Raw genomic sequence first — 23,167 nt, 5'->3', positions numbered from 1 at the left:
TGTTTGGGCATCTTGCCTCTTAGAACTTTCTGGAGACAGAAAGTCACTCTGCTTCCTGGAGCATGCTCTCTTTCCCCTCCAGACCTGTCTGTATTATTGTTATGTTATGATTCCTGCTATTTAAGTGGTAGAGGATGAGCTTGCAGGCCAAGTGATGCCAGGATGTCTTCAGAGGGGTACAGCAGGTGGGCTGGGGGGCATCAGGCAAGCCAACGCCAGGCACTTCTGTGGGCCCCAGTCATCCTCTGATAAATGGGGATCATGACTATACCTGCCTCGCCAAGTTGTGGGGCATATTGAGGATGTGTGAAAAGCACTGAAAAATTAGATACTTTAGAAGATTTAAAATATAGTATCTGGATAGCCTTCAAAGAGCTACTTTTAGGGCTTTACCAAATCCCTGTAAAGTTAGACTGATGGAGATTAAGATTTCCATTTGGCGGATGAGAAAACTGAGGTACAGTAGAGAGCTAAACTGATTGGCTCAAGGTCCTAAAACTTATAGAGCAGTACTGACCAATAAAACCCATGCAAGCCAGATAGATAGATAGATAGATAGATAGATACAGATAGATATAGATATATAGAATTTGGAATTTGGAATTTGTTAGTAGCTGCATTTAAAAAATAAGACCGTGAAATTAATTTTTAAAATATTCTATTTCTAAAATAGTCAAAATTTTGGGGTGCTTAGGTGGCTCAGTCAGTTAAGCATCTGACTTTGGCTCAGGTCATGATCTCAGGGTCCTGGGATCGAGCCCCATGTTCCTCTCTGTGCTCCATGGGAGTCTGCTTCTCTTCCCCTGCCCTTGCTTGTCCTCTTTATTTCTCTCTCTCAAATAAATAAATAAATAAAATCTTTTAAAAAATAACCCACATCTTATTTCAGTGTGTGGCGCTAGCGTATTTCAAGTACTCGACAGCTTTGTCTAAGCAGTAGCTGTCCTACTGTGCAGTGTATTTATTAAGCACACGCTAGGAAGATACACTTATGTAAGACATAGACTGTATATTTGAGAAAGTTTGCTTTTTTGGGGCTGAGAAAATGACCTTAAAATATTTTCTCTTCACGGTACTTCCTGATAAAGACCCTTACGAATCTATTGGACTATTCCCTAAGTGTGTGAGAAAATTCCTAAATCATAAAGTTAGATATTTGGTGCTCATTAACCCATACACATAAACTTCTGTCCCTCATCTCCCTTCTCGGCCCTCTTGAAAATGGTGGTCTTCGTCGTAGGCAAGGATGAAATAATTTCAGAAAGATCCCACATCCCAATAGGGCCTAGGAAAATTGTCAACCGGAGCTGAGTGATTTTAGTTGGTGAACAATTTTTTAAAAATCAGTGACAAAAATACAGAGCTGCCGGGGGAATACAATGCCTGTTGGCTGAGATTAATGGCGAGATTAATAAATGGATTGCTTGATGAAAAGGCGCAAGAGAACAAAAACCAGTAGAGATTGTGGAGGAGGATGCTTATTAATGAGCTGTCAGCCCACAGAAAGTTCAAGAAACTCTTCTGTGTTAAATGCAGCAGGGCTGGCACTTCTAATAAAAATTGGGGGTCCTTCAGGAATTAATTACATCGGCCTTACAGCAAGAATTTGTGGAATTGCGAAACGTAGTGGCACAGACCAGCACGGGCCGCTACTGCAAATGGAGAAGCGGCAGGAGAAACTAATCATTTTTTTTTTTTCCATTGATCTTTAGGATATTGTAGTAGCATAATAGCCAGTCAGACTGAGGATGAGTGATGGGCTCCAGATACACACTGACTAATGAAAGGACCCGTACTTGGAGCTTGAAGCCACTTCACATCTCATATGTAAAATTCCCTCCTGGAATCTGATTTTCTCCTTATCCTGTGTGCCCACCACAAAGGAGTTCCAGATCGTTTTCCGAGTGATTATGTGAACAGCAGAAGGGACTCTGCCATGATTTATCGGGCTGTGCCCAGAGGGAGCACAGCATCCAAATATCCCAAGTTGCTGTGATTTCCCTGACCTCTCTACAAGCTCCCAGTTTGGCTGGCCCGATGAAACCTTCTCTTAATTAAAATTCGGTGTTGCCTCTGCTCAAGGAAGGCATACCACGACAAGGTGGAGACGGTCTGGGTTTGGGGTCTGATATCGCACGTTAGACACTGAAAGCTTCTCTCTTTCTCTTCTGCCATGAGGGTGGAGGGAAGGTATTCCTCTGTAATGTGTTTAGACCGAGGGTCCGCAGACAGCCCATTCATCTCTTGGGTCTCAAATTTCATAATTAACCGTTTCAGTTCAGGACTGAATGTATTCCACATAGAGCTTGGTAATTAAGGAGATTTCTGCCAGTTGATTTATGTACTGCTTTTCTAGGAAGGAGATAAATGGAAGAGGAGAGGAGAGAACAACTTCTGGTTGGTTTACGTGATAGTGTACTTTCTCCTTTGGGGTCTTAATGTAAATGATCAGCCGTTATTTTCCTTCTTAGAGCTTAGGGCTGGGTTTTTTTTTTTTTTTTTCCCTCTCCTTTTGACTTGTTCCAGGATTATACAATTTCTAGAGACGAATTTCTTCAGTTGTGCATAGTCTACCATTCTTTCTCTTTTGCTTGTCACATCCTTGAGTATGAGACCATCCACCAGCCATCACTCTTCGACTTCTCGGACCCTCATAATCCACATGATACATATCCTTTCGATTCAAACAACTTACTGGCCTTTTCACGAATAATTAATCTGCCATCTTTTTACTTTCAGCTCCAGGCTTTTAACTTTAATGTTGAGTTCTCCGGCCTGTGTTGCCTTTCAAGAGTTTCACTCCCTTTTAGCCTCTTCCCCTGAAAGGTTTAATACCTTTTTAGAAACTTCAGTGTTTGCTCTGCTGAGGTTTTTTAAAGGCTTCCAGATTACTCTCACATCCTTCCTGCTCTGTGTGACCTTGAGGAATCAGTGGGCTGAAATGAAAATCATTTCAGACTCACAGTATTCTGTCATTTTGGAAAACATGGAGGCTTTCACTGTAAAGAAAAGGTAAAATGCTATTAACTGTGTCTTTCTTTGTAGCTCTCTGTTTCTAACTCTGGATATTTTTCTAACAGTGACAATTTATACCAGATGACCTCCCAGCTTGAATGCATGACCTGGAATCAGATGAACTTAGGAGCCACTTTAAAGGGGTAAGGTTTTCTCTGTTCCGTTACCCTTCAACATACACCTGTTTGAACCATTTAAAAGGCGCTTTTAACTCACGAAGGAAATGCAGTCTTAGAAAAATAGTCATGGCTCTCTGTAGAATTAAGATGCTTTCCTCCCTCCCCCAGTTGGTGGGGTGTGTTCAGTATTAAATTTTCAGGAATATAAATAGGGGATTTCTGTGTGTGTCCGGAACAAGAGAGTTGAGACTATTGAGAAGGCGTAATCTGGCCTTTACTTATGGAGTGTTTTAGAGTTCTTCAAAACTGTGTCCGTTCAACCTCACTTAATGTTTGTTTTGCTGGTGATATCATAGATGTTAACTATTACATTAGCTTATTGAGAAATACTCTCAGTTTGAAATACCTGGGATCCAAATTCGTATTTAAGTGCTGATGCTGGGATACTTCTGACTCAGATGAGCTCACACCTGGTTGTGCCAACAGGTTTTCTTCGTGCTCAATAGATTGTCACAGTAAGGAAGACACAGTATAGGGAGAGGAGATTCTTTGCACCTGGAGATTTTAAAAGGCAAACAGGTGGAACTTGCTTTCAACAGTACAAGAACTCATTGTTGGCTGTTCAAGTCGGAGTCAATGGGCATTAGGGGACAACTCCAGTGAGGTCCCCGTAATATAGCAGGTGCTTTTCTCAGTCCCCTCACTTACTCTTCTTAACACTGTAAGGCTTAGGTATGGTTACCCTGTTTTCCAAATAAGCAGATCAAGCTTAGAAAGTTAAGTAACTTCCCAAGTTCCCATCATAGTAAGTGGTAGAGGTGGGATTCCAAGCCTGGATCTAATTCCAAAGCAGAGGCTCTTTCCAGGCTCCCTAATGCTGCCTTCCACTCCACCAACAGCCCCGGTGGCACTGGAGACTAAGTCCAGCACTCTGGACGAGACAACTAACTTCACATCTCTGTGTATGAGGGGCTTTGCATTGGATTCTGGGATCCGGGGGCTTGCTAGAGCCATGCATGCTCCATTCCCCATTCCCCATTCCCCGCCTCTTCTTCTCTTCTAGAGTTGCTGCTGGGAGCTCCAGCTCAGTGAAATGGACAGAAGGGCAGAGCAAGTGAGTGGACGATACAATGATGGGAAAGTCAATGGTGTAGGCCTTGTTGACTGGCACCTGGGGTGATGCAGGAGTTAGCACTGACAGTGGGTGACCAGCGTAGCAGTCGGTGCAGTGGGATGGAAGGTTCTCTCCGTCTCTCTCTCCCTCTCATCTGTCATAGACATACTGTGGGCAAAAACGGAGGTGGTGACATTTCTCATCAACATACTCCTAGGAAACAGCTTTGCAATGATGCACTAGGAGCCCTGCTCATTTCCTCTGGAATGTTTTGCAAAACATTCAATTTGTGGTATTAATACATCTCCCTGTTAGATCATTCACATCTTTCAGGCATACATGACTTGCTTTTTCTCTATTTGCTTTTAAATCTCTCAGGGAGATCTTGATTTTTACCCCAAGTCTGTAGCCAGAATTCTTAAAAAAAAACTTTTTTTTTTTTTTTTTTTTGTTCTTAAACATCTGTGCCTTCCCCGGGCCTATAGTCTGCAGCCTGGGACATTTCTGTAGCCATTTCTTTTGATGTTATTTCCCCTGCAGGAACACCAGAATTGGCTGCCCTCTACTCATTCCTCTTTCTTTCATTGGCTCAGGGCTGGCTTTTGGATCATCCCTCAGTGATCAGCAAAGTTGTTTTTCAGTCTTCCAGGATTTACTGTTAGATCCTTCTCTCCACCCCAGCCCCCATTTTTTCCTGCTATTTTATCCAAATCTCAACTTCCTTTCTCAAGACCCAAAAGTTTAAAACAAACAAACAAACAAAAACCCCTGTTGATTTGAATTTTCCCTCTCCACACTTGTGTCCAAGGGGCTACTGACAATTTCAGCATTTTGTCTTTCTACCTGCTCTCAACTTGTCCGATGTTTCTTGGTTTCTTGCTCTTACCTTTCTTTCTTTTCCCCTTCCTTTTCTTCTCTCTGCTCTTCTCAGAATTCAGAGATTGTCCCCACATTAAATGACAAGAGTAGACAGAACTTGATTGTGAAGTGAACAGTATGTTTCAATTTTTGAAATTTCTTTATGCTGGAGTACAGGGTTGGTTTGTTTGCTTAATTACAAAAATTACAGATATGGAATCCTGGCATGTGTTTGATTCTGGGTCTTTCCATAGTTGAGATAATTTTGATACCTTCTAAGGTCTTTAGACACATGATATTTGTCACTTTCTGGAGAATCAGAAGCTGTATTGTAAAGATGAAGCATAAAGTGCGAATAGTTTGTTTTGTTTGATCCTCTTCAAGATAAAAAGAAAACTAGAAGAGCTTTTGTTGGCCTGATGCTTACATTTTAGGAAAGGATTTCTGAACCAAAATGTATTTCTTGATTACTATTTTAATTCAGAAAGCTGAATGAAAAGAATAAAATGTCAACAGTAGGTGGTCCTACGGAACAACAACTCTTTGGAAAACAAAGTTGCTTTGTATAACTTACTAACATCTCTCACGCTGCACATTTATCCATTTAGAATGTATTGTAAGTCATCTACTTCCATTTGTGATTCGACAATCTATCTCAGGGTGGATGCTAACATTACTGGGTCCTATGTAAGGGGCCTTACGTATGTTTTCACCTTTGACCGCATGACAATCCTAGGATATTAGGGTGTGTCCATCTTTCAGATGAGGAGGGAGGAGAGATTAAGCCATCTAATCCAAGTTCACATAGCAATGTGAACTTTATTTTTAATTAATTTATTTTTTAAAGATTGTATTTATTCGTTTGACAGAGAGGGAGCATGAGAGAGCAATTGTGCAAACAGGGGAAGCAGCAGAGGGAGAGGGAGAAGCAGGCTCTTCGCTGAGCCGGTGTGAACTATAAAATGCTTGTTGTGATGTGTAGATTGATATTACAACACACTGGTGTGTCGTGACCTATAGTTTGCCTTCTCTCTTATCACTCTTAAAAATGGCTACTCCTTAGCTCTTTCCTCCAAGCCCCTGGGCGGCCGAGAACTGAATTCAGTTGAATCTTTTATTCCAGTAGAAAATTGGGCTTTTCTCCAGGGGGAGACACAATCTGGGTCAGCATCATCCTTCTCTCTGATGTCGTATTCACTTCCTTTTGTCAGGGTATGAAAACGCTGTTAATATGGAAAATACATTTGAGTAAAAATACTCCGTGAAGGAAGATAGATAACTATTTTATTTTACGTAAATCCACAACTAGTGTCTTGACACTGAAATCAGTGCTAAGAAAAATCATGGTGACACAGTAGATATAGAACAGAAATACTGGAGGTTTGCCTCCTATTTTAGAGAAAAAAGATAATTTCCATATCCCTCATAAAAATGAGACATTATCCCGATGTTTTTTTATTAAAAAGATCATGAACTTCAGACAAACCCCCATTAAATATTTGTTCATGTCTTTTTTTCCTTGAAAAATTTTACTTAAAAAAGAAGAGGGTTTTTTTCTTGTGTCCTAAGCAAGTCCTTGGAGACATCTTTCATTAGATGTCAGGGAGCAGTGTTATTACAGTGGGTGCGGATGGGATTTTTAGGGCGAGCGTGGGCAAAATGAGATGAAAACATGATACATTGAGGGAGGAGGAGATACTCTTGCCCCTGATTTACTCCTCTCTCCTCCTCTCTTTATTCATTTTCTGATCTCTGTGTGCCCATTGGGATCAGAATTACTTTTATGACCTCATATGGGAGAGTATTATATTTCAATTTAAGTCAGCAGGAGGTATTTTGTGAACCCACTTTCTTCACTCTGACCCTTTTCGTCACTCACAAATGAAACTAGATTTTTTAAGTGGGTCACTGGGAGAGAAAATTGCCAGGGATTCCTTCTAAGCATTAGTCTACCTTTATGAATAATTCTGTTTATGGTATTTTTGCATTGGTTGCCTGCTTTTTTATGTCTTTAAAAGCCTTTCCCGTGTGTTCTTAACGGCCGCTGATTTCCTAAGGCTGCTCCCAAGCCGCAGCTCCTCCGTTAGTCTCTGTTTTGCCTCTTCTGAAGAAAATATCCTGCAAAATGGAGTAACACATCAACCTTGACTGTGGTCCAAGTTATTAAAACAAGGAAGAAGTTATTCTCTGGGGAGTTGGGCAGGGGGAGTGGGAAATCGAATACAATAGAAATGTTAAAGGAGTGCTGAGCAGAATGAATGTCCCTTTGCTGGTCCAAGAAGTTCACAGACGGTTGGGAACACACAGTATTTGACCTGTGGATGGTTGAAAGGAAAAACGAAAGATTCACGATGAGTGATGTATGGTGAAAACGAAGCGGTGCGGTTTGGTAGGGCCAAGGATGTCGAATCTGGAGAAAATCCCCGCTAGACATGGTCTCATCCCCGAGAACCTGTGCCAAAAGAGATAACTGTCTTCTCTGGCTGGGAGTTCCAATACACAGCCCAGCACCTTCCAGCTCATAAACATAAGGTATTCGTCCAAGAGATTTACTTCTTGAAAATAGATAGCCTGCTTTTAAGTGGCTCCTGGAGCTTGGGATGCCGAGCAAAGGTGGAGAGAAATAGTTCTGTGAGTATCAGCATTCCTGAGTGAAACCCTCTAGCCCCGCCCCCTACAAAACTGTGTTAATTTCTCCTTTTAAATGGCTACCTTTATGCCAGGAAAGTGGTTCTTTGTCTTCCCTTGGACTCCACTTGGATCTGAACTGCCAAGACAAACCTGGGACTCCTGGGTTGTCAGGGTTGGGGTGGAGACTGATTTCGAGCTGTGTCTCCTGCTCCTTGCACCTGGGAAGGAACTTCTTTGCCTTCCATTCTCACTCCATGCTGCTAGTTTCAACTCTCCTCCGCTGTCTGCCTTTCCCATCCTTTGCTCTTTGGGCATATATTCAATTAGTGTATTTAACTTTTTAAATTTTTTAAGTAAGGTATATAAATTATAGAACACCTAAAAAATACAATTATACAGGGAAGGAAATGACCACTTTCCCCTCCCCAGCTCAGTAGTTCAGATGAAATTACTGTTAATATTATGTTGCATACACTTAGACTTTTTTCTTTTGGGGAGGGGCAGTGAGGGGCAGGGGGAGAGAGAGAATCCCAAGCAAGCTCCATGCCCAGCGCCCTACACAGGGCTCCGTCCCACAACCGTGATATCAGGACCTGAGCCAAAATCAGGAGTTGAACACTTAGCTAACTGAGCCACACAGGTGCCCCTAGAACTTTTTCTATGTATACATATACATTTATGTCCTTTTCTTTTTTATAGCCAATGATTGGGCTTCAACTTCTGTAAGCCACTGCCAAGTTCTGTATTTCAGCTATCTAGAGAGTGTTTTGAAAATATTGTCAACTTGTTAAAAAATATTTCATTTAAAGAACTACTTCAGGCCTGATAGACATCATCTCCATATTATGTTTCTATTTTATTTTTCTAAATATTTATTTATTTATTTGACAGAGAGAGAGAGAAAGAGAGAGAGACACAGTGAGAGAGGGAACACAAGCAGGAGGAGTGGGAGTGGGAGAAGCCAGCTTCCTGCCGAGCAGGGAGCCTGATGCGGGGCTCGATCCCAGACCCTGGGATCATGACCTGAGCCGAAAGTGGACGCTTAATGACTGAGCCCCTCAGGTGCCCCTCTATTTTATTTTTAAGTAAGGAGTCATATTCGTATTGTAAAGGTGAGGGGAAATGACAGGTTTATTCAGACCAGAAGAACAAAGAGACCAAGCAGGAAAGATAGAAGAGGAAGATGGTGGCAAAGGGTCCAAGATGGATATGAGGAAGGTGATGGATGAAGATGAAGTAGGATTCCAGCCTGTCCATAAAGGGGTGTGTGTGTGTGTGTGTGTGTGTGTGTGTGTGTGTGTGTTGGGGAGGAGAAGTATAATAGATGCGTGGAGAATGTCTTTCATGACCTAAAGGAGTATTTTCGCAATTGTGGCCATTGCTATTATGAACTATTGGGGTACGTATGGTCCTTCTTTTCACGACATCCGTATCTTTGGGGTAAATAGCCAGAAGTGCAATTGCAGGGTCATAGGGTAGCTCTATTTTTAATTTCTTGAGGAATCTCCACACTGTTTACCAAGTGGCTGCACCAACTTGCATTCCCACCAACAGTGTAGGAGGGTTCCCCTTTCTCCACATCCTCTCCAACACTTGTTGTTTCCTGTCTTGTTGATTTTGGCCATTCTAACTGGCATAAGGTGGTATCTCAAACTGGAAGAAATCAGAGGGGGAGATGAACCATGAGAGACTGAGGACTCTGAGAAGCAAACTGAGGGTTTTGGAGGGGAGGGGGTTAGGTGGGGGGTTAGGTGAGCTTGGTGGTGGGTATTAAGGAGGGCATGTATTGCATGGAGCACTCTGTGGTGCATAAACAATGAATCTTGAACACTGAAAAATTAAAATAAAAATTTTTAAAAAAGGACTATTTTGCAACTCTCATGTCTGTGATCCCATCTTGTACCCTTTTGAGACCCTCTACTCACCATGAATCCTTCTCCCTATCATTTACCTAAGAAAAAAAATCATAACCTCCAGCTAGGAAAACATCGACATGGAGGCTATGCTAGTAAAAAGCCATCCATATAAACACTTCTCTGAAGTGAGGGTCTGTTGCATACTTGAGGAGGTTTTTTCCCTATTAAAAGTGAAAAAGTTCATTTACTCCAGCTTTATTTTTAATTATTTTTATTTATTTTTTAATAATTTTTATTTATTTGAGAGAGAGAACATGAGACAACCTGATGGGCAGAGAGCCCAATGCAGGGCTCCATCCCAAGACCTCTGGATCATGACCTGAGCTGAAGGCAGAGGGCTTAACTGACTGAGCCACCCAGGAGCCCTCTAACTCTTTATTTTAGAAACAAAGCCACAAATATAATGTTCTTAAGACTAAGATGGTGACTCTCTTCCAAAATGAAAACAACGCCCCTCCCTTAATTATAAAAGTAATGCAGGCTTCCTATGTATTTAAAAAATCAGACCAGTACCCAAACATCATAAAGGAAAAGAAGTATCTGTTACCTCACCACCCAGTGATCACTGATTTTTATTAGGATGTGTTTGTATCTGCAGAAAGAAATTCCTGGAAACATTTACCCAATTAGTAATGGTGGTTGTCTCTGGAAAGGTTAGAAGGAGAGGGGGAATGCCTGATAGAGGTGGGTTTAAGAGATCCTAGGAGAAGATAGACTGGAGACACTTGTACAAAGATGCTTGCATGGAGTTCTGCAAAAAGGAGCAAAGAAAAGGGGTTCTAGCCCAATGAGGATAGAATGTCAGCAGAAGGTTGTTTTTTTCTTCCTTGCTCTCTTTCTTTCATTCCTTTCTCCCTCCCTCCTCTCTCTTTCTTTCTTTCTTTCTTTCTTTCTTTCTGATTGTATTTATTTATTTGACAGAGAGAGATCACAGGCAGGCAGAGAGGCAGGCAGAGAGAGGGGGAAGCAGGCTTGCTGCTGAGCAGGGTGTCCGACGAGGGTCTCGATCCCGGAACCCTAGGATCATGACCGGAGCCAAAGGCAGACGCTTCATGACTGAGCCACCCAGCTGCCCCAAGAAGGTGGTTTCTTAGAGAGAAGTGCCTGCCTGTTTGTTTACTGATGAGAATGATCAAGAAGAGGAAAAAAGTTGGTGGGAGAGGATAGAATTGCTAGAACACTGTCCTTGAGAGAGAAGAGGCTTCGTGGGAAGTGCAACTGGGTAGCTGAGAGCTGGGATAGGTCATCCAGTAACCTAACTGTTGATCAGCAAGTGCTCTTTGTTTATAAGGGTGTTAACACTTTTGTTGTCCTATGCACTGCAACTATTTTCTCTGATTTGTATTTTGACTCTTAATAGTTTTGTTTTTTCCTATCAGAAAGTTTTATAGTAAAAGTGATCAGTTTTTGTTTTATGGTTTCAAGTTTTTGGCTTTGGTATCATGTCTATAAAGATTTTCCCATCCCAGGGTGCCTGGGTGGCTCAGTGGGTTAAGCTGCTGCCTTTGGCTCAGGTCATGATCTGAGGGTCCTGGGATCGAGCCCCGCATCAGGCTCTTTGCTCAGCGGGGAGCCTGCTTCTCTCTCTCTCTCTTCCTGCCTCTCTGCCTACTTGTGATCTTTCTCTGTCAAATAAATAAATAAAATCTTCAAAAAAAAAAAAAAGATTTTCCCATCCCAAGGTTTAAGAAAAATTACTTATTTATTGGTATTTCTTGGTATATTTTAAATTTACTTTTTATATTTAAACATTAGTTCATCTTGAATTTATTTGGCAATTTGATTCCACCTTTATTTGTTTCTAGAGGACTAGTCAGTATCCCCAAACTATTTTGAAAAATCCAGCCTTTCCTCACTAACTTCAAATATTTCCTTTATTAGTCCTTGGATCCTATAAAATTCCTTGGGTTCATTTCTAGATGCTTTACTCTCTTCTTTTGATCAGTCTAATTCTTTTTGCCAAGTATTAGACTATTTTCTTAGCTATAATTTTATAGTCTGTTTAAATATCTGATAGAAAATTTCCTAGCATTGTATTTCTTTTTTCAGACTAATTACGGCTATTATCTCTTGTTTATTCTTCAAGATGAATTTTAAATTCAGCTTGTTAATTTCAAAGAAAGCCTTTATTGGGGTGCTTGGATGGCTTAGTTGGTTAAGAGCCTGACTTGATTTTGGTTCAGGTCATGACCTCAGCACCATCTAGCTTCATACTAGGTGTAGAGCCCCCTTAAGGTTCTCTCTCTCCCCTCTCCTTCTGCTCCTCACCACCCTTGCTCATGCATAGCAGGCATGCTCTCTCTCTAAAAAAAAGAGAGAAAGAAAAGAAAGTCTTTGTAAATATTAGTGGGTTAATTGTGACAAAGGCACTTATATTAATGTGAGATGTAAGAGAGGAACCTGGGTATGACATACATGGTAACTGTCTATATTACTTTAGAAATCTTTCTGTAAATCTATAACAATTCTAAAATAACAAGTTTATTTTTTAAACCTTAATTAGAATTTTGAGTAGATTGCATCAGGTATAAAAATTAATTTTGGAGAAGATTGACTTTTGAAAAAAAAGTGGATCTTTCTTCAAGAATGTGGATAGCAGGGGTGCCTAGGTGGTGCTGTCAGTTAAGCATCCAGTTCTTGGTTTCAGCTCAGGTCTGATCTCAGGGTCATGAGATCAAGCCCTGCATCAGACTCTGAGCTCAGGGCCATGTCTGCTTGGGTTTCTTTCTCTCTCTCCCTTTGCCCCTCCACCCACTCTCTCTAAAATAAAGAAGTAAATTTAAAATAAATAAATAAATAAAAGAATGTGAATGGCATTCCTCAACATTTTTTCAAGTCGTGTTCTGTGTCAGATGTCTCCATTTTGAATTTCCTCCTTTTCAAAAACTTTTTAGCAGTAATGCCTTTGGTTTCAAAATTTCTTTGAGAATGAGTGTGGTTCCGTTAATATATTACAAGGATTTTCCTTCATGTCTTCACCTTGATCTACTCTGTCATGTTACGAACATTCGTGGGACCTGTGGAAAAGATGATTATGCACACAGCCTTCACATTTGCAAGCCTCCGTATCACCTGGAGAAGCAGGGGACATCTTAATCTTCAGAGCCCTGTGCTTGATCCTGGTGTTTTAGGAGCACAGGGTTTTTTTTTTTTTTTTTTTTTTTTAATGTAATTGAGCATAGTTGAGTAAACTTTTTCAGATTTAAGAGTGAGCAAGCTCGTTGGGTAGGAGCTGTTAGGAATCTGGGCTGAAAAGCTCCTGCCCCATTTTTCCTGTGCAAGGCTTGTCTCACATGGATCTGGGACAGCCATTCTTGGTATCTACCAGCAGTTTCCGGCCATAGAGCCCAGGTTTTGAGAACAGCGAACCCAGTGAGTTAGATGAAATTTGGGATTCTGATAAACTATCACCTCAGTATCAGACACATTTAAGGAGAGAGCCAGATATTTCTTATATAGTCTGATTGAGACGGTCTATGAAAATACAGTTGTGTGTGTGTGTGTGTGTGTGTGTGTGTTGAAGCAGGAATGAAAGTCATGCCGAAAACCATCTTCCAAGTGCTGGGGCCAGTAAAACTGTGGTGTGTTTGGACTGTGTTCTCCCTAAACTGTTGTGAGAAACTGGATTTAAATATGTAAAATATCTCTTAGCTCTGCTCTGAGTGTTAAATAAGAGGGAAAATGTCAGTCGGAGGTGGTTTGTGCACTGTTTCAAGTGGAGAGGAAGCCTGATGGCTCATATGGGCTGATATATACAAGCATTGCTGTCGGCCTGTTAACCACGCAGCCTGTGTCCCTTGTTAAACAGCAGCTGACCACCAGGCTGCATGAGAACTGAAGGCCTAGGAGCCATGACTATAAAGAAACTTTCAAAAGAGGAATCCAAACTACGTTTTGCTAATGATAGTGTTGTTGGAACCAGCAGGCATCTTCCAGAAGGTAAGACCTTGAAGGGACCAGTACTCCTCTATAGATACCATGTTTTGAGAAACTCGCTGAAGAAATAAATCCAATGGCTTTTAGGTAACTGCTAGATTATGTACGAATCAAGACTTTTTCTGTAGCAGGTGACAGAACCCTGGTTATAAGTGGCAGAGGTCAAAGTAATTTAGTAACTTACGTATTACCTTTTAAAATCTCATGTCTGGATTCAAGGACTCAAACGATGTCATTAGAACACTCTTTCATTGCCTTTTGTCCCTGCTGTTTTCTGTGCTAGCTGTCTTCTCAGACAGGCTCTCTCCATTGTGGCAAAAGTAGCTCTGGTTTTGGGCATCTATAACCTCACAAGGAAAATACCTTCTTATTGTTTCTTCTCCAACAAAGGACCCAGGAAGTGCTCTCATTGGCCCGGGTTGGGTCATGTGGCTAGAGAGTGCAGTGATCTGATTGGCCAGGTGCTGAGTATGTCCTCACCCCTGGGGTCCAAGGCCTGAATCAGCAGAAAAGTGGAAAGGAAAAGGGCAATGTTTGCAGAGAAAGGTGGGCTGGATGTGGAGTGGGCAGAACAAGAGATACTCAACAGAGAATTAACACAGCCAAAGTTAGGGGCGGCTGGGTGGCTCAGTCCGTTAGGTTATCTGGCTCTTGGTTTCAGCTCAGGTTGTGGTCTTGCAATTGTGCTATTAGCCCCACATTGGGCTCTGTGTTCAGTGTGGAGTCTGCTTCAGATTCTCTCTCCCTCTCCCTACTGCTAACTCTCAAATAAATAAATAAATAAATAAAATCTTTAAAAACAAACCAACAAACAGTCAAAGTTAGTAAAAGTGGCATGAGTTCTTTTCCCCTCCAGATGATTTTGGAGCTGGGTGCCCATAAAGGTGTATGAAACCTGGAGGGAAAATAAATGAAGAATGGTGCAGAGAAGCCTTCTTTCTTTTTTTTTTTTTTTAAATTAACATATAAGTACTATTTGTTTTGGGGCTACAGGTCTGTGATTCATCAGTCTTATGTGATTCACAGCACTCACCACAGCATATACCCTCCCCAGTGCCCATCATCCAGCCACCCCATCCCTCTCAACCCCGCCCCTCCAGCAAACCTCAGTTTGTTTCCTGAGATTAAGAGTTTCTTATGGTTTATCTCCCTCTCCAGTTTTGTCTTGTGTCATTTTTCCCTCCCTTCCTCCATGATCCTCTGTCTTGTTTCTCAAATTCCTTATATCAGTGAGATTGTATGATAATTGTCTTTCTCTGATTGACTTATGTTGCTTAGCATAATACCCTCTAAGTCCATCCACATCCTTGCAAATGGCAAGATTTTTTGTTGTTGTTTTATTGTTTTTTGTTTGTTTGTTTGTTTTTGTGGAGAAGCTTTCTTTCTAATAATGTTCATGAGAAAAGTTTTCATTAAAAGGTACAATAGTAAGGGTGCGCCAGGGTGGCTCAGTGCGTTAAGCCGCTGCCTTCGGCTCAGGTCATGATGTCAGGGTCCTGGGATCAAGCCCCGCATCGGGCTCTCTGCTCAGCAGGCAGCCTGCTTTCCCCTCTCTCTGCCTGCCTCTCTGCCTACATGCGATCTCTCTCTGTCAAATAAATAAATAAAATCTTAAAAAAAAAAAAAAGGTACAATGGTAGGGCACCTGGGTGGCTCTGTGGGTTAAGCCTCTGCCTTCGGCTCAGGTCATGATCTCAGAGTCCTGGGATTGAGCCCCACGTCAGGCTCTCTGCTCTGCAGGGAGCCTGCTGCCCCCCCACCCCCCCGCCCCCCCCGCCGCCTGCCTCTCTGCCTACTTGTGATCTCTCTCTGTCAAATAAATAAGCAATATCTTTAACCAAAAATAAATAAATAAATAAAAGGTACAATAGTTAGAATTACTATAGTATACTTTTTAATTAAAGGTGACACAAGATAGATTAGATTTTTGTTAAATGTCAAATATTCATCTTTTTCTTGAGATCTGAACTGAAATGAAACACCTGAGGGGAGGAGGAAGGCTCAGATAGCTGGTTGTTTTCTGTAGACTGTGCTTCTGGAAGAATTTTATACCATGAACCATCAGACTGCAGACATTACTTGTATTTTTTTGTTTTTTAAACTCAAATTTAACTTGGTTGTTTCATTTTTAAGTTTGAGGTTCTGTGCTGGATTCATAAAAGAAACTGCATCATTTAAATATTCTCAGGAACAGAACAATCCTTTGGCTTTTACATACGCCCATTATTCCCACTATAAACGTTGAAATTACATGAAGAAAAGAGAACGGCCTGGCTGATGATGTTTGTGCAGAATTTTATTTAAATACTGCCCTTAGCGCATCACATTCAGGCAGGGAAGAAAATTGCTTTCATGTTGAGCTGGAGGTGGTTATGCTAGGTTGCCACCACCAAAAGGAATCAAGCATTTAAGCATCTCATGTATATAGTCTGATTATCAAGGATGGACAGAGAAGAGGGGTTGATAGGAAGTTCCAGTCTCTGGATATGCAAGAGTTTGACGTTTTCTCAGGTGCTTTTCTTCAACCTGATTAACTCTGCAGAGGTGAGAAGATGGAGGTGAGGGTTGGGGGATGCCCACCTGGCCAAGGACTAGGGGTGGGAGAGAGAAATCACAGGTCGAGGCTTCCCCTTTTTGAATATTTTTTGTCAAATACTAATTATCTTCAAAAGTCTCTCTTTTTTCTTCTTTCTTTCTTTCTTCCTTTCTTTCTTTCTTCCTTTTTTTCTCTCTCTCTTTCTTTCTTTCTTTCCCTCCTCTGTTGATAAGGGATTTCAGAGCAGCTCTGGTTTTCCTCATCTGTAAAACCTCAATTCCTTTTTATTAATCTTCTTGTGCCTGTGGAATATCAAAATTAATCATTTCTAGAGAAGCTACTCTTCGAACATTTTTTTTTTTCTGAGCCAAACCTCAGTGTACAAGTTTTTAGCATGAAGAGGCTCATAATTTGTGTTATAGGGACATTCTTCTCTTTTTGTGAACTTTCTAAGGACACATGTTTATGTATTTTAAAGCTATCTAGGAAAAGCCAACTTTCTCAGGATACATTTTTATGCATTTTAAAGCTGTTTGGGAAAATGTGCAGTCCACATACCCCCAAGAATGTAGTCACGAGGTATATGCTCCACTGATAACTGTTTCTGCTTAGTTGATTTTCCCAGTTAGGTGGAAAGAAATTTTTTTTTGTAAAAATTGTGCTCAGTTTTGGTTGTTGTCTATTGCTTATAAGCAGACCGTTTCCATCAGCTAGCTTTGTGCTTTCCTGACACCAAAACGAAAGTTGTGCCTCAGAGCAGAAGCTGGAGTGTCTTGAAGAGTATCTTGAACTTGATCATCCTGATCGCTCCCCTTCTCCTATCCTAGCCATTCCCACACATATCAAACCTTCAGCAAGCCTAATTTCATTCACACTGCTGGAGAAAAGAGCTGGGAATTGGTCAAGGGTCTTGATGATAAAAGTGAACCCAGGATGGGGTTATTCCACCAGAATTGTCTAGCTAGTTTTGAAGGACGAGAGCTGCACTGACCTGGACTCAAACCCCATCTCTGCCTCTTGCCATCTGTCTGACTTTGGGCAGATAACTCAGTGTCTTCTTAAATCTCAGTAATCTTTGCTGTAAAATGCAGATCTTACTGTGATGTCCTAGTGAACATTTACTGAGGACAAACCGTGGGCTGAGCAGTGTGCTTTACTCACTCACCCAGTCTCATTAGATGCTATAATGGTTTGATGGGGAGGTGCTGTTTCTCTTTTAAACTAGATTAATCTGGAGATAAAGGATCCAAATTAATTTAATTCTTTCAAATGTATCTGCAAGAAACTGAGTAAGTCTGATTCCCTTGGTATGGGAGGTTGAATAATGACCCCCAAAGACACCTATGTCCTAATTGCTGGAACTTTGCAGTGTGATTAAGTTAAGGATCTTTTTTTTTTTTTTTTAAAGATTTTATTTATTCATATGACAGAGATCACAAGTGGGCAGAGAGGCAGGCAGAGAGAGCGAGGAAGGGAAGCAGACTCCCTGCTGAGCAGAGAGCCCGATGTGGGGCTCGATCCCAGGACCCCCCTGGGATCATGACCTGAACTGAAGGCAGAGGCTTTAACCCACTGAGCCATCCAGGTGCCCCTGACTAAGTTAAGGATCTTGAGATGAGGAGATCATCCTGAATCATCTGGATGGGCCCTACATGTAAAAAGTACCCTTAGAAGAAGACACAAGGGAGATTTGACTATAGAGGATATGTGGCGAAGGAAGCAAGAGGTTGGAATGATGTGAAGAAGGCGCCAAGGCATACAGGCAAGTTCTAGAAATTGAGAAAGACAGGAGACAGATTTCCCCCTCAGCCTCCAGAAGAAAACAGCCCTGCCTACCTCTTTTTTTTTTTTTTTAAAGATTTTATTTATTTATTTGACAGAGAGATATCACAAGCAGATGGAGAGGCAGACAGAGAGAGAGAGAGAGAGAGAGGGAAGCAGGCTCCCTGCTGAGCAGAGAGCCTGATACGGGACTTAATCCCAGGACCCTGAGATCATGACCTGAGCTTAACCCACTGAGCCACCCAGGCGCCCCTACCTCTTGACTTTAGGACACGGAGGCTGATTTGAGACTTCTGATCTTCAGGATTATAAGGGAATAAATTTGTGTTTTAAACCACCAGATTTGTAGCAATTTGTTACAGCAGCTGTAGGAAACAGATGCACTGGAATTTGTCCTATAGCTTCAATGTTTAAACCTACCTGCAAGAGGACCAATGAAATTTAGAGTGAACCATTGATACCTGTAGATGATAAGTGCTTCTGGATTTTGCCCTTGTGGCATTGGCCATGTCTGCTGGACAAGTACAGCTTCTTTTTTTTTTTTTAAGCTTTCAAGGGTTTTGCAAGTTCTAATATTCAGTTTTCAAAGAATCAGGTGCTTCCCTGCTTTTACTTTGTTGCCATGTGGAAGGAGATAACGAAACCAAGATGGAAATCTCTAGCTTGTAGCTTAAACTTCCTTGCTCACCTTTAAAGCTGAGGTTGCAAACTGGTGGCCTTTGGGCCAGATATGTCATCTGGCCGGACAGTGATTCTAAGAAATCTCAGTTATTTGCTAGAGTTTTGTATTGGTTGATTGAGTGATTATTTAAGAGGGGTGTAGGGACCTTTCCCCACACTTTTCCCCACCTCCCTAGCAGAGGGAGAGAATCTCCAGCAGACTCCTTGGTGAGCAAGGAGCCTGATGTGGGGCTCAATCTCACAATGCTGGGACCATGATCTGAGCCAAAATAAAGAGCTGGACACTTAACTGACTGAGCCATCCAGGCACCCCATTTGCCAGAATTTAGAGCTGAAGTGATCTCATATAAAAATCTTGATTTCTGACTTTTCTGGAAAATGGAAAGATCTGACAGACTGGGTTCATAGAATTACCAGTCCTTGGCTGAAAGAGCAGGGTCGGTCCTTTCGTCCTTATTATCTGGGTTGGAAGGTAGATCTAGCCACCACAAGCTTTTGTACCCTAAGGGAGATTTGGGTCTCATCATTGCTCAGTCTGGTGGGATTCACCTTCCACTCTTGAGCTGCTCCATGGGTAATAACACCCTTGTTTCTAGGTCATGACAAATTTTTCCCCCACAACTGTCCAGAGCTTTGTGATTGCTTCATTTGGAAAGTGCATCTTTGCCTCCAGAAATCTCTTCACTGGGTGGTAGCTCCTTGCCCTTCTTAGAAGCTTTATGGCTCCAGACCTCTAAGAATTCTGCCTTCATTCCTATTTGGTTCATTTACAACATAGTCACTAGAACTATTTTAGGCTAATACTCTTGGAGGAAAAGCTTGCTTTTCTTTACTTGACCACCTAAGCTCATATCTGGGTCTATTGTTCCAATGGCAGCCACCATCATTCTGAGCCATTCTGTCTCAGATTAACTCCTGCTGATGACATTTGTCCATCCAAATGACTAGATTTTCTATGACGGCTACCCCCAGGTTGCCGCATAGAGAGAACTTCGAGAATCCTAACACTTCCTAATACTAGAGAACAGTTACGTGTATTATAAATACAATAGTTCCCCACAACAGCAAAGAAGGTCCTCCCCCCACCCTCTTTTTAAAAATGGAAACCAAAAAAGGTGATTTTTAAACGTAGAGACAGTATGAAATGGGATGGAAAATAAATGTTTTGGAAGCCAAATTGAGTAAAAAAAGATTTCAACAGTTGAGGTAACTCGCTAAAAGAAATAAAATGTGGTTTGAAGGATAGATGTGTCGTCTTGAACTGCAGGTGAAGAAATCATGTGTTCATGCTCAAGGTTGGAGCTATGGGCCTTTATTGCAGTTCATGCTGTCTTGGATGTTGAGGATTCTATTTGACTGAGGAGGGCCACTGTGACCTGAGTGCCAAGAAGTAATGTGCTTGGATGTGTTCACTGAGCCCTGACAGCCTGTGGGCTTAATGCATTGTGCTGTGTTTGACTGGCATACTGATTTTGAAAAATTTGCAGTGGAATCCCTTTGAGTGAGGCATGTATTTATTCTCTGGTCATATTTATTTATGTCACTCCCCCAATTCTTTTTTTTTTAAGATTTTATTTATTTGATAGAGAGAGATCACAAGTAGGCAGAGAGGCAAGCAGAGAGAGAAAGAGAGGAAGGAGGAAGCAGGCTCCCTGCCTAGCAGAGAGCTGGATGCGGGACTCGATCCCAGGACCCTGAGATCATGACCTGAGCTGAAGGCAGAGGCTTAACCCACTGAGCCACCCAGGCAGCCCCCACTCCCCCAGTTCTTAAGGTTTTTGTGTTTATGAATGGTTCTCCTTCTCCTCCTCCCTTTGAGTGGCACTCTTCCAGGGGCACTGGCACCCACTCCCAGCCACATGCTGAAAGAGACTTAACAAAGGAAGGGGGTCACGAAGAGGACGGTATAGATGGGGAAGGAATCAGACACCAGTTTATGTCATCATCTCTGAAAGAACCGCAGCTCTGTACCTGGTCCCATACCTGAAGGACTATGATGGGAAGAGGATTTAGATTCAGGCCTTCTCATGGAACATTTACAGACTAAGTGCCTTCAGTCACCAAGCTGAGAGGATACAGACAGTGACAAGTTGGACTCTGTCTTTGAGGCTGAGTTTACCCCAGAGCAGAGGAGACACACAGAGAGGGCTGCCAAACACGCAGAAGGAAAGGAGGAGGCCAATTTCTGGTTGGCTTAGAAAGGTCTGTCCTCGCAATTAAAGCACTTCCCAAATGGAATGGGCTGCCTTTAACACTAACTACCAGTCTTTGTTGTCCAACTGTTGAAGATAAGCTACAGGAGTTTGAGCTGAGGGTTGGAGTAGATGACTTTTCTCCCTCTGTTAGTGTGTGGTTCCATGACCTCTGACCTGCTTTCCTTTACTCACTCAGAGAGAGTGGTCACCATGTGAAATGTCTGTGGATTGTATCCGGTGTTCTGGCCTGACCCCACTGGGAAGAGTGTTGGGTTGCAGGGTTTCCAAGTGTGGAATGGCATTGCTAGGTCTGTCTTCTGGAGACGCCAAGGCCAGCAGGCAGGACCCAGGTGTAGTTTTTATTCATGGACCTGGTGGAAGAAGCTAGGGACGTATTTGGCAGGTACAGTCTTGTTTCTGGTTGCCTTTGTGTGTGTTGGCTTTCTTTTGGCTCTGAAGAGCATGTGAGTGGGGCAACACTTCTTTTCCTGGGACAAGTACTTTGAGGGAAGTCTATTTCCTGTGCTCTCCAGGAACCCAAATAACAACACATCCGGTGATTAGCTGCCAAGACGAGAGATTCCTAATTCTTCCCCTTTGATAGCAGAATTTAAAATAATTCAGATTTCTGTTGTGTCCCTTAGAATCCCTCAGCCTTACAAAATGTGTCCCGTTTTGGCTCCATGCAGAGGACTACACCAAGCAGAGGCCACGTCTCTTCCCAGCCTTCAAGGCAGAATGTTCTGGCAGCATCCTTCCTTGTCCTGTCCTCTGTCAGCTACCACATGGCCACTGTCATCAGCTCTTGGGTCCTCACTGTCTCTATAGCATGATCATAAGGAAAACAGACATGGCGTCTTTCTTGGCAAGTACACTTTAAGGTTCAGAGGCAGATGTTATCTGGATTTGGCATTTCTTTCTGACTTTTGCATGTTTAACCCCAGTTTAGCTCTTTGGGACACTTCCCCCCCACTCCCAGATATGTCAGAAATCACCTGGAGGATGTGGAGACAAAGTGTAGTAGGTTCAAGGGAACAGAACTGCCACCCGATTCCCCACACTGCTATCACTGCTCTCTGCAAGGGAGACAGGCAATTCTTTCTGAAATGCCTGGAGCCAGAATTAAATGTGAAACCCCACAGCTGCTGTGGCTGTGGGATGTGTGGACAAGTCAGTCATCCTGGCAGACACCCTTCCCCTCCGGGAATTTTCTCCCCTGGGGAAGTGGGAGTGGAGCCAGGCCCCGGTTTTCCCCACACCCTCAGCTGGAGCGGGCTGATCGGCCCAGCTACCTGCCTCCCGCTCGGGGACCCCTGGTGTCTCTAGAGTAACAGAGGTACAGGGCAGAGGTTCTCAGCCCTGAAGGCAAGTTAATTACTCCTGGAGGTTTGGGGTAGGGGAAACCAGTACATGGACCCCTTGATTCCCTGGAGTTAATTTTGTAAAGCAGCTTTATAAATTCCACACACCAAACAACTCACCCATTTAGAGTATACAAATCAGCAGTTTCTCGTACATTCACAGAACTGTACGACCATTCCCACAATTTTAGGACATTCTCAGCAGTCACTCTGCCATTCCCCTCAACTTCCCCAGTCCTAGGCAGCCCATTACCAACTCACTTGCTGTCTCTACAGAATTTGCCTGTTCTGCACATTTTGTTTAAACGGAATCCCACAGGAGGTGTGTCCTTTGTGGCTGACTTCCTCCACTTAGCCTATTTTCAGGGTTTTCCACATGACCATGTATCAGTATTTCCCACCTTTTTATTGCTAAATAATATTCCCTCTTATGAAGATACTCGAATTTGTTCATCCGTTCGTCAGCTGATGGGCATTGGGGTTGATTCCACTTTTTGGCTATTATGAATTATGCTGCTAATCAACAACGCATACAAGTTTGTCTGTAGATACACGTTTTCCTTTCTCTGGGGAATATACCTAGAAGTAGAATTTCCGGGTCACCTTGTAACATTACGTCTAATCTTTTGAGGAGCTGCCAGACATTTTCCAAAGCAGCTGCACCTTTTTAAAGAGGCATTTCCTAAAAGCTTCCTGTGCTGATTCTAGAAGGGATTGTAACACGCTTCCCATGTAGATACGAATCCTTACTTTGCCTCATTTGGAAGTAAAAGAACGGCAGCACACATGCCAGCTTTTACCTAAAGGAGAGAATACTTCTCGAGTCTTTACTTTTTCCAAGTTGTTCTTTTCAGCCTTCCACAGCCCTCAGCTCTCGCTCACAGCCCAAGGGAACCTGGGCACCAACTAGATGACTAGCCAGCCTAGTGCTGAGTAGGATTACCTGGTGTCCACGGACACCACCAGTCAGCTGCGAAGAGTTAAGCTGATCTGGGAAACTGATTTGTAGGGGTGAGTGGAGCA

At 42.4% G+C, this 23,167-nt stretch overlaps 1 protein-coding gene across 2 annotated transcripts in view; it reads left to right on the top strand.

Moving 5' to 3' along the window:
• The window catches only part of WT1 (WT1 transcription factor), a 48,630-nt gene that overhangs the window by 13,168 nt on the left and 12,295 nt on the right, over window positions 1–23,167 (top strand). The window contains exons 4-5 of one of the 2 annotated variants that reach the window (XM_032357599.1): window positions 3,081–3,158; window positions 4,198–4,248. In XM_032357599.1, coding sequence (XP_032213490.1) covers window positions 3,081–3,158; window positions 4,198–4,248 — 129 coding nt within the window. The remainder of the gene's footprint in view (window positions 1–3,080; window positions 3,159–4,197; window positions 4,249–23,167) is intronic. The other variant, XM_032357598.1, reaches the window with a different exon arrangement.

This window comes from Mustela erminea, chromosome 9 (genome assembly GCF_009829155.1).
Source record: "Mustela erminea isolate mMusErm1 chromosome 9, mMusErm1.Pri, whole genome shotgun sequence".
NCBI classification, from domain to species: Eukaryota; Metazoa; Chordata; class Mammalia; order Carnivora; family Mustelidae; genus Mustela; species Mustela erminea.
This window is presented reverse-complemented; position numbering and strand designations above follow the sequence as displayed.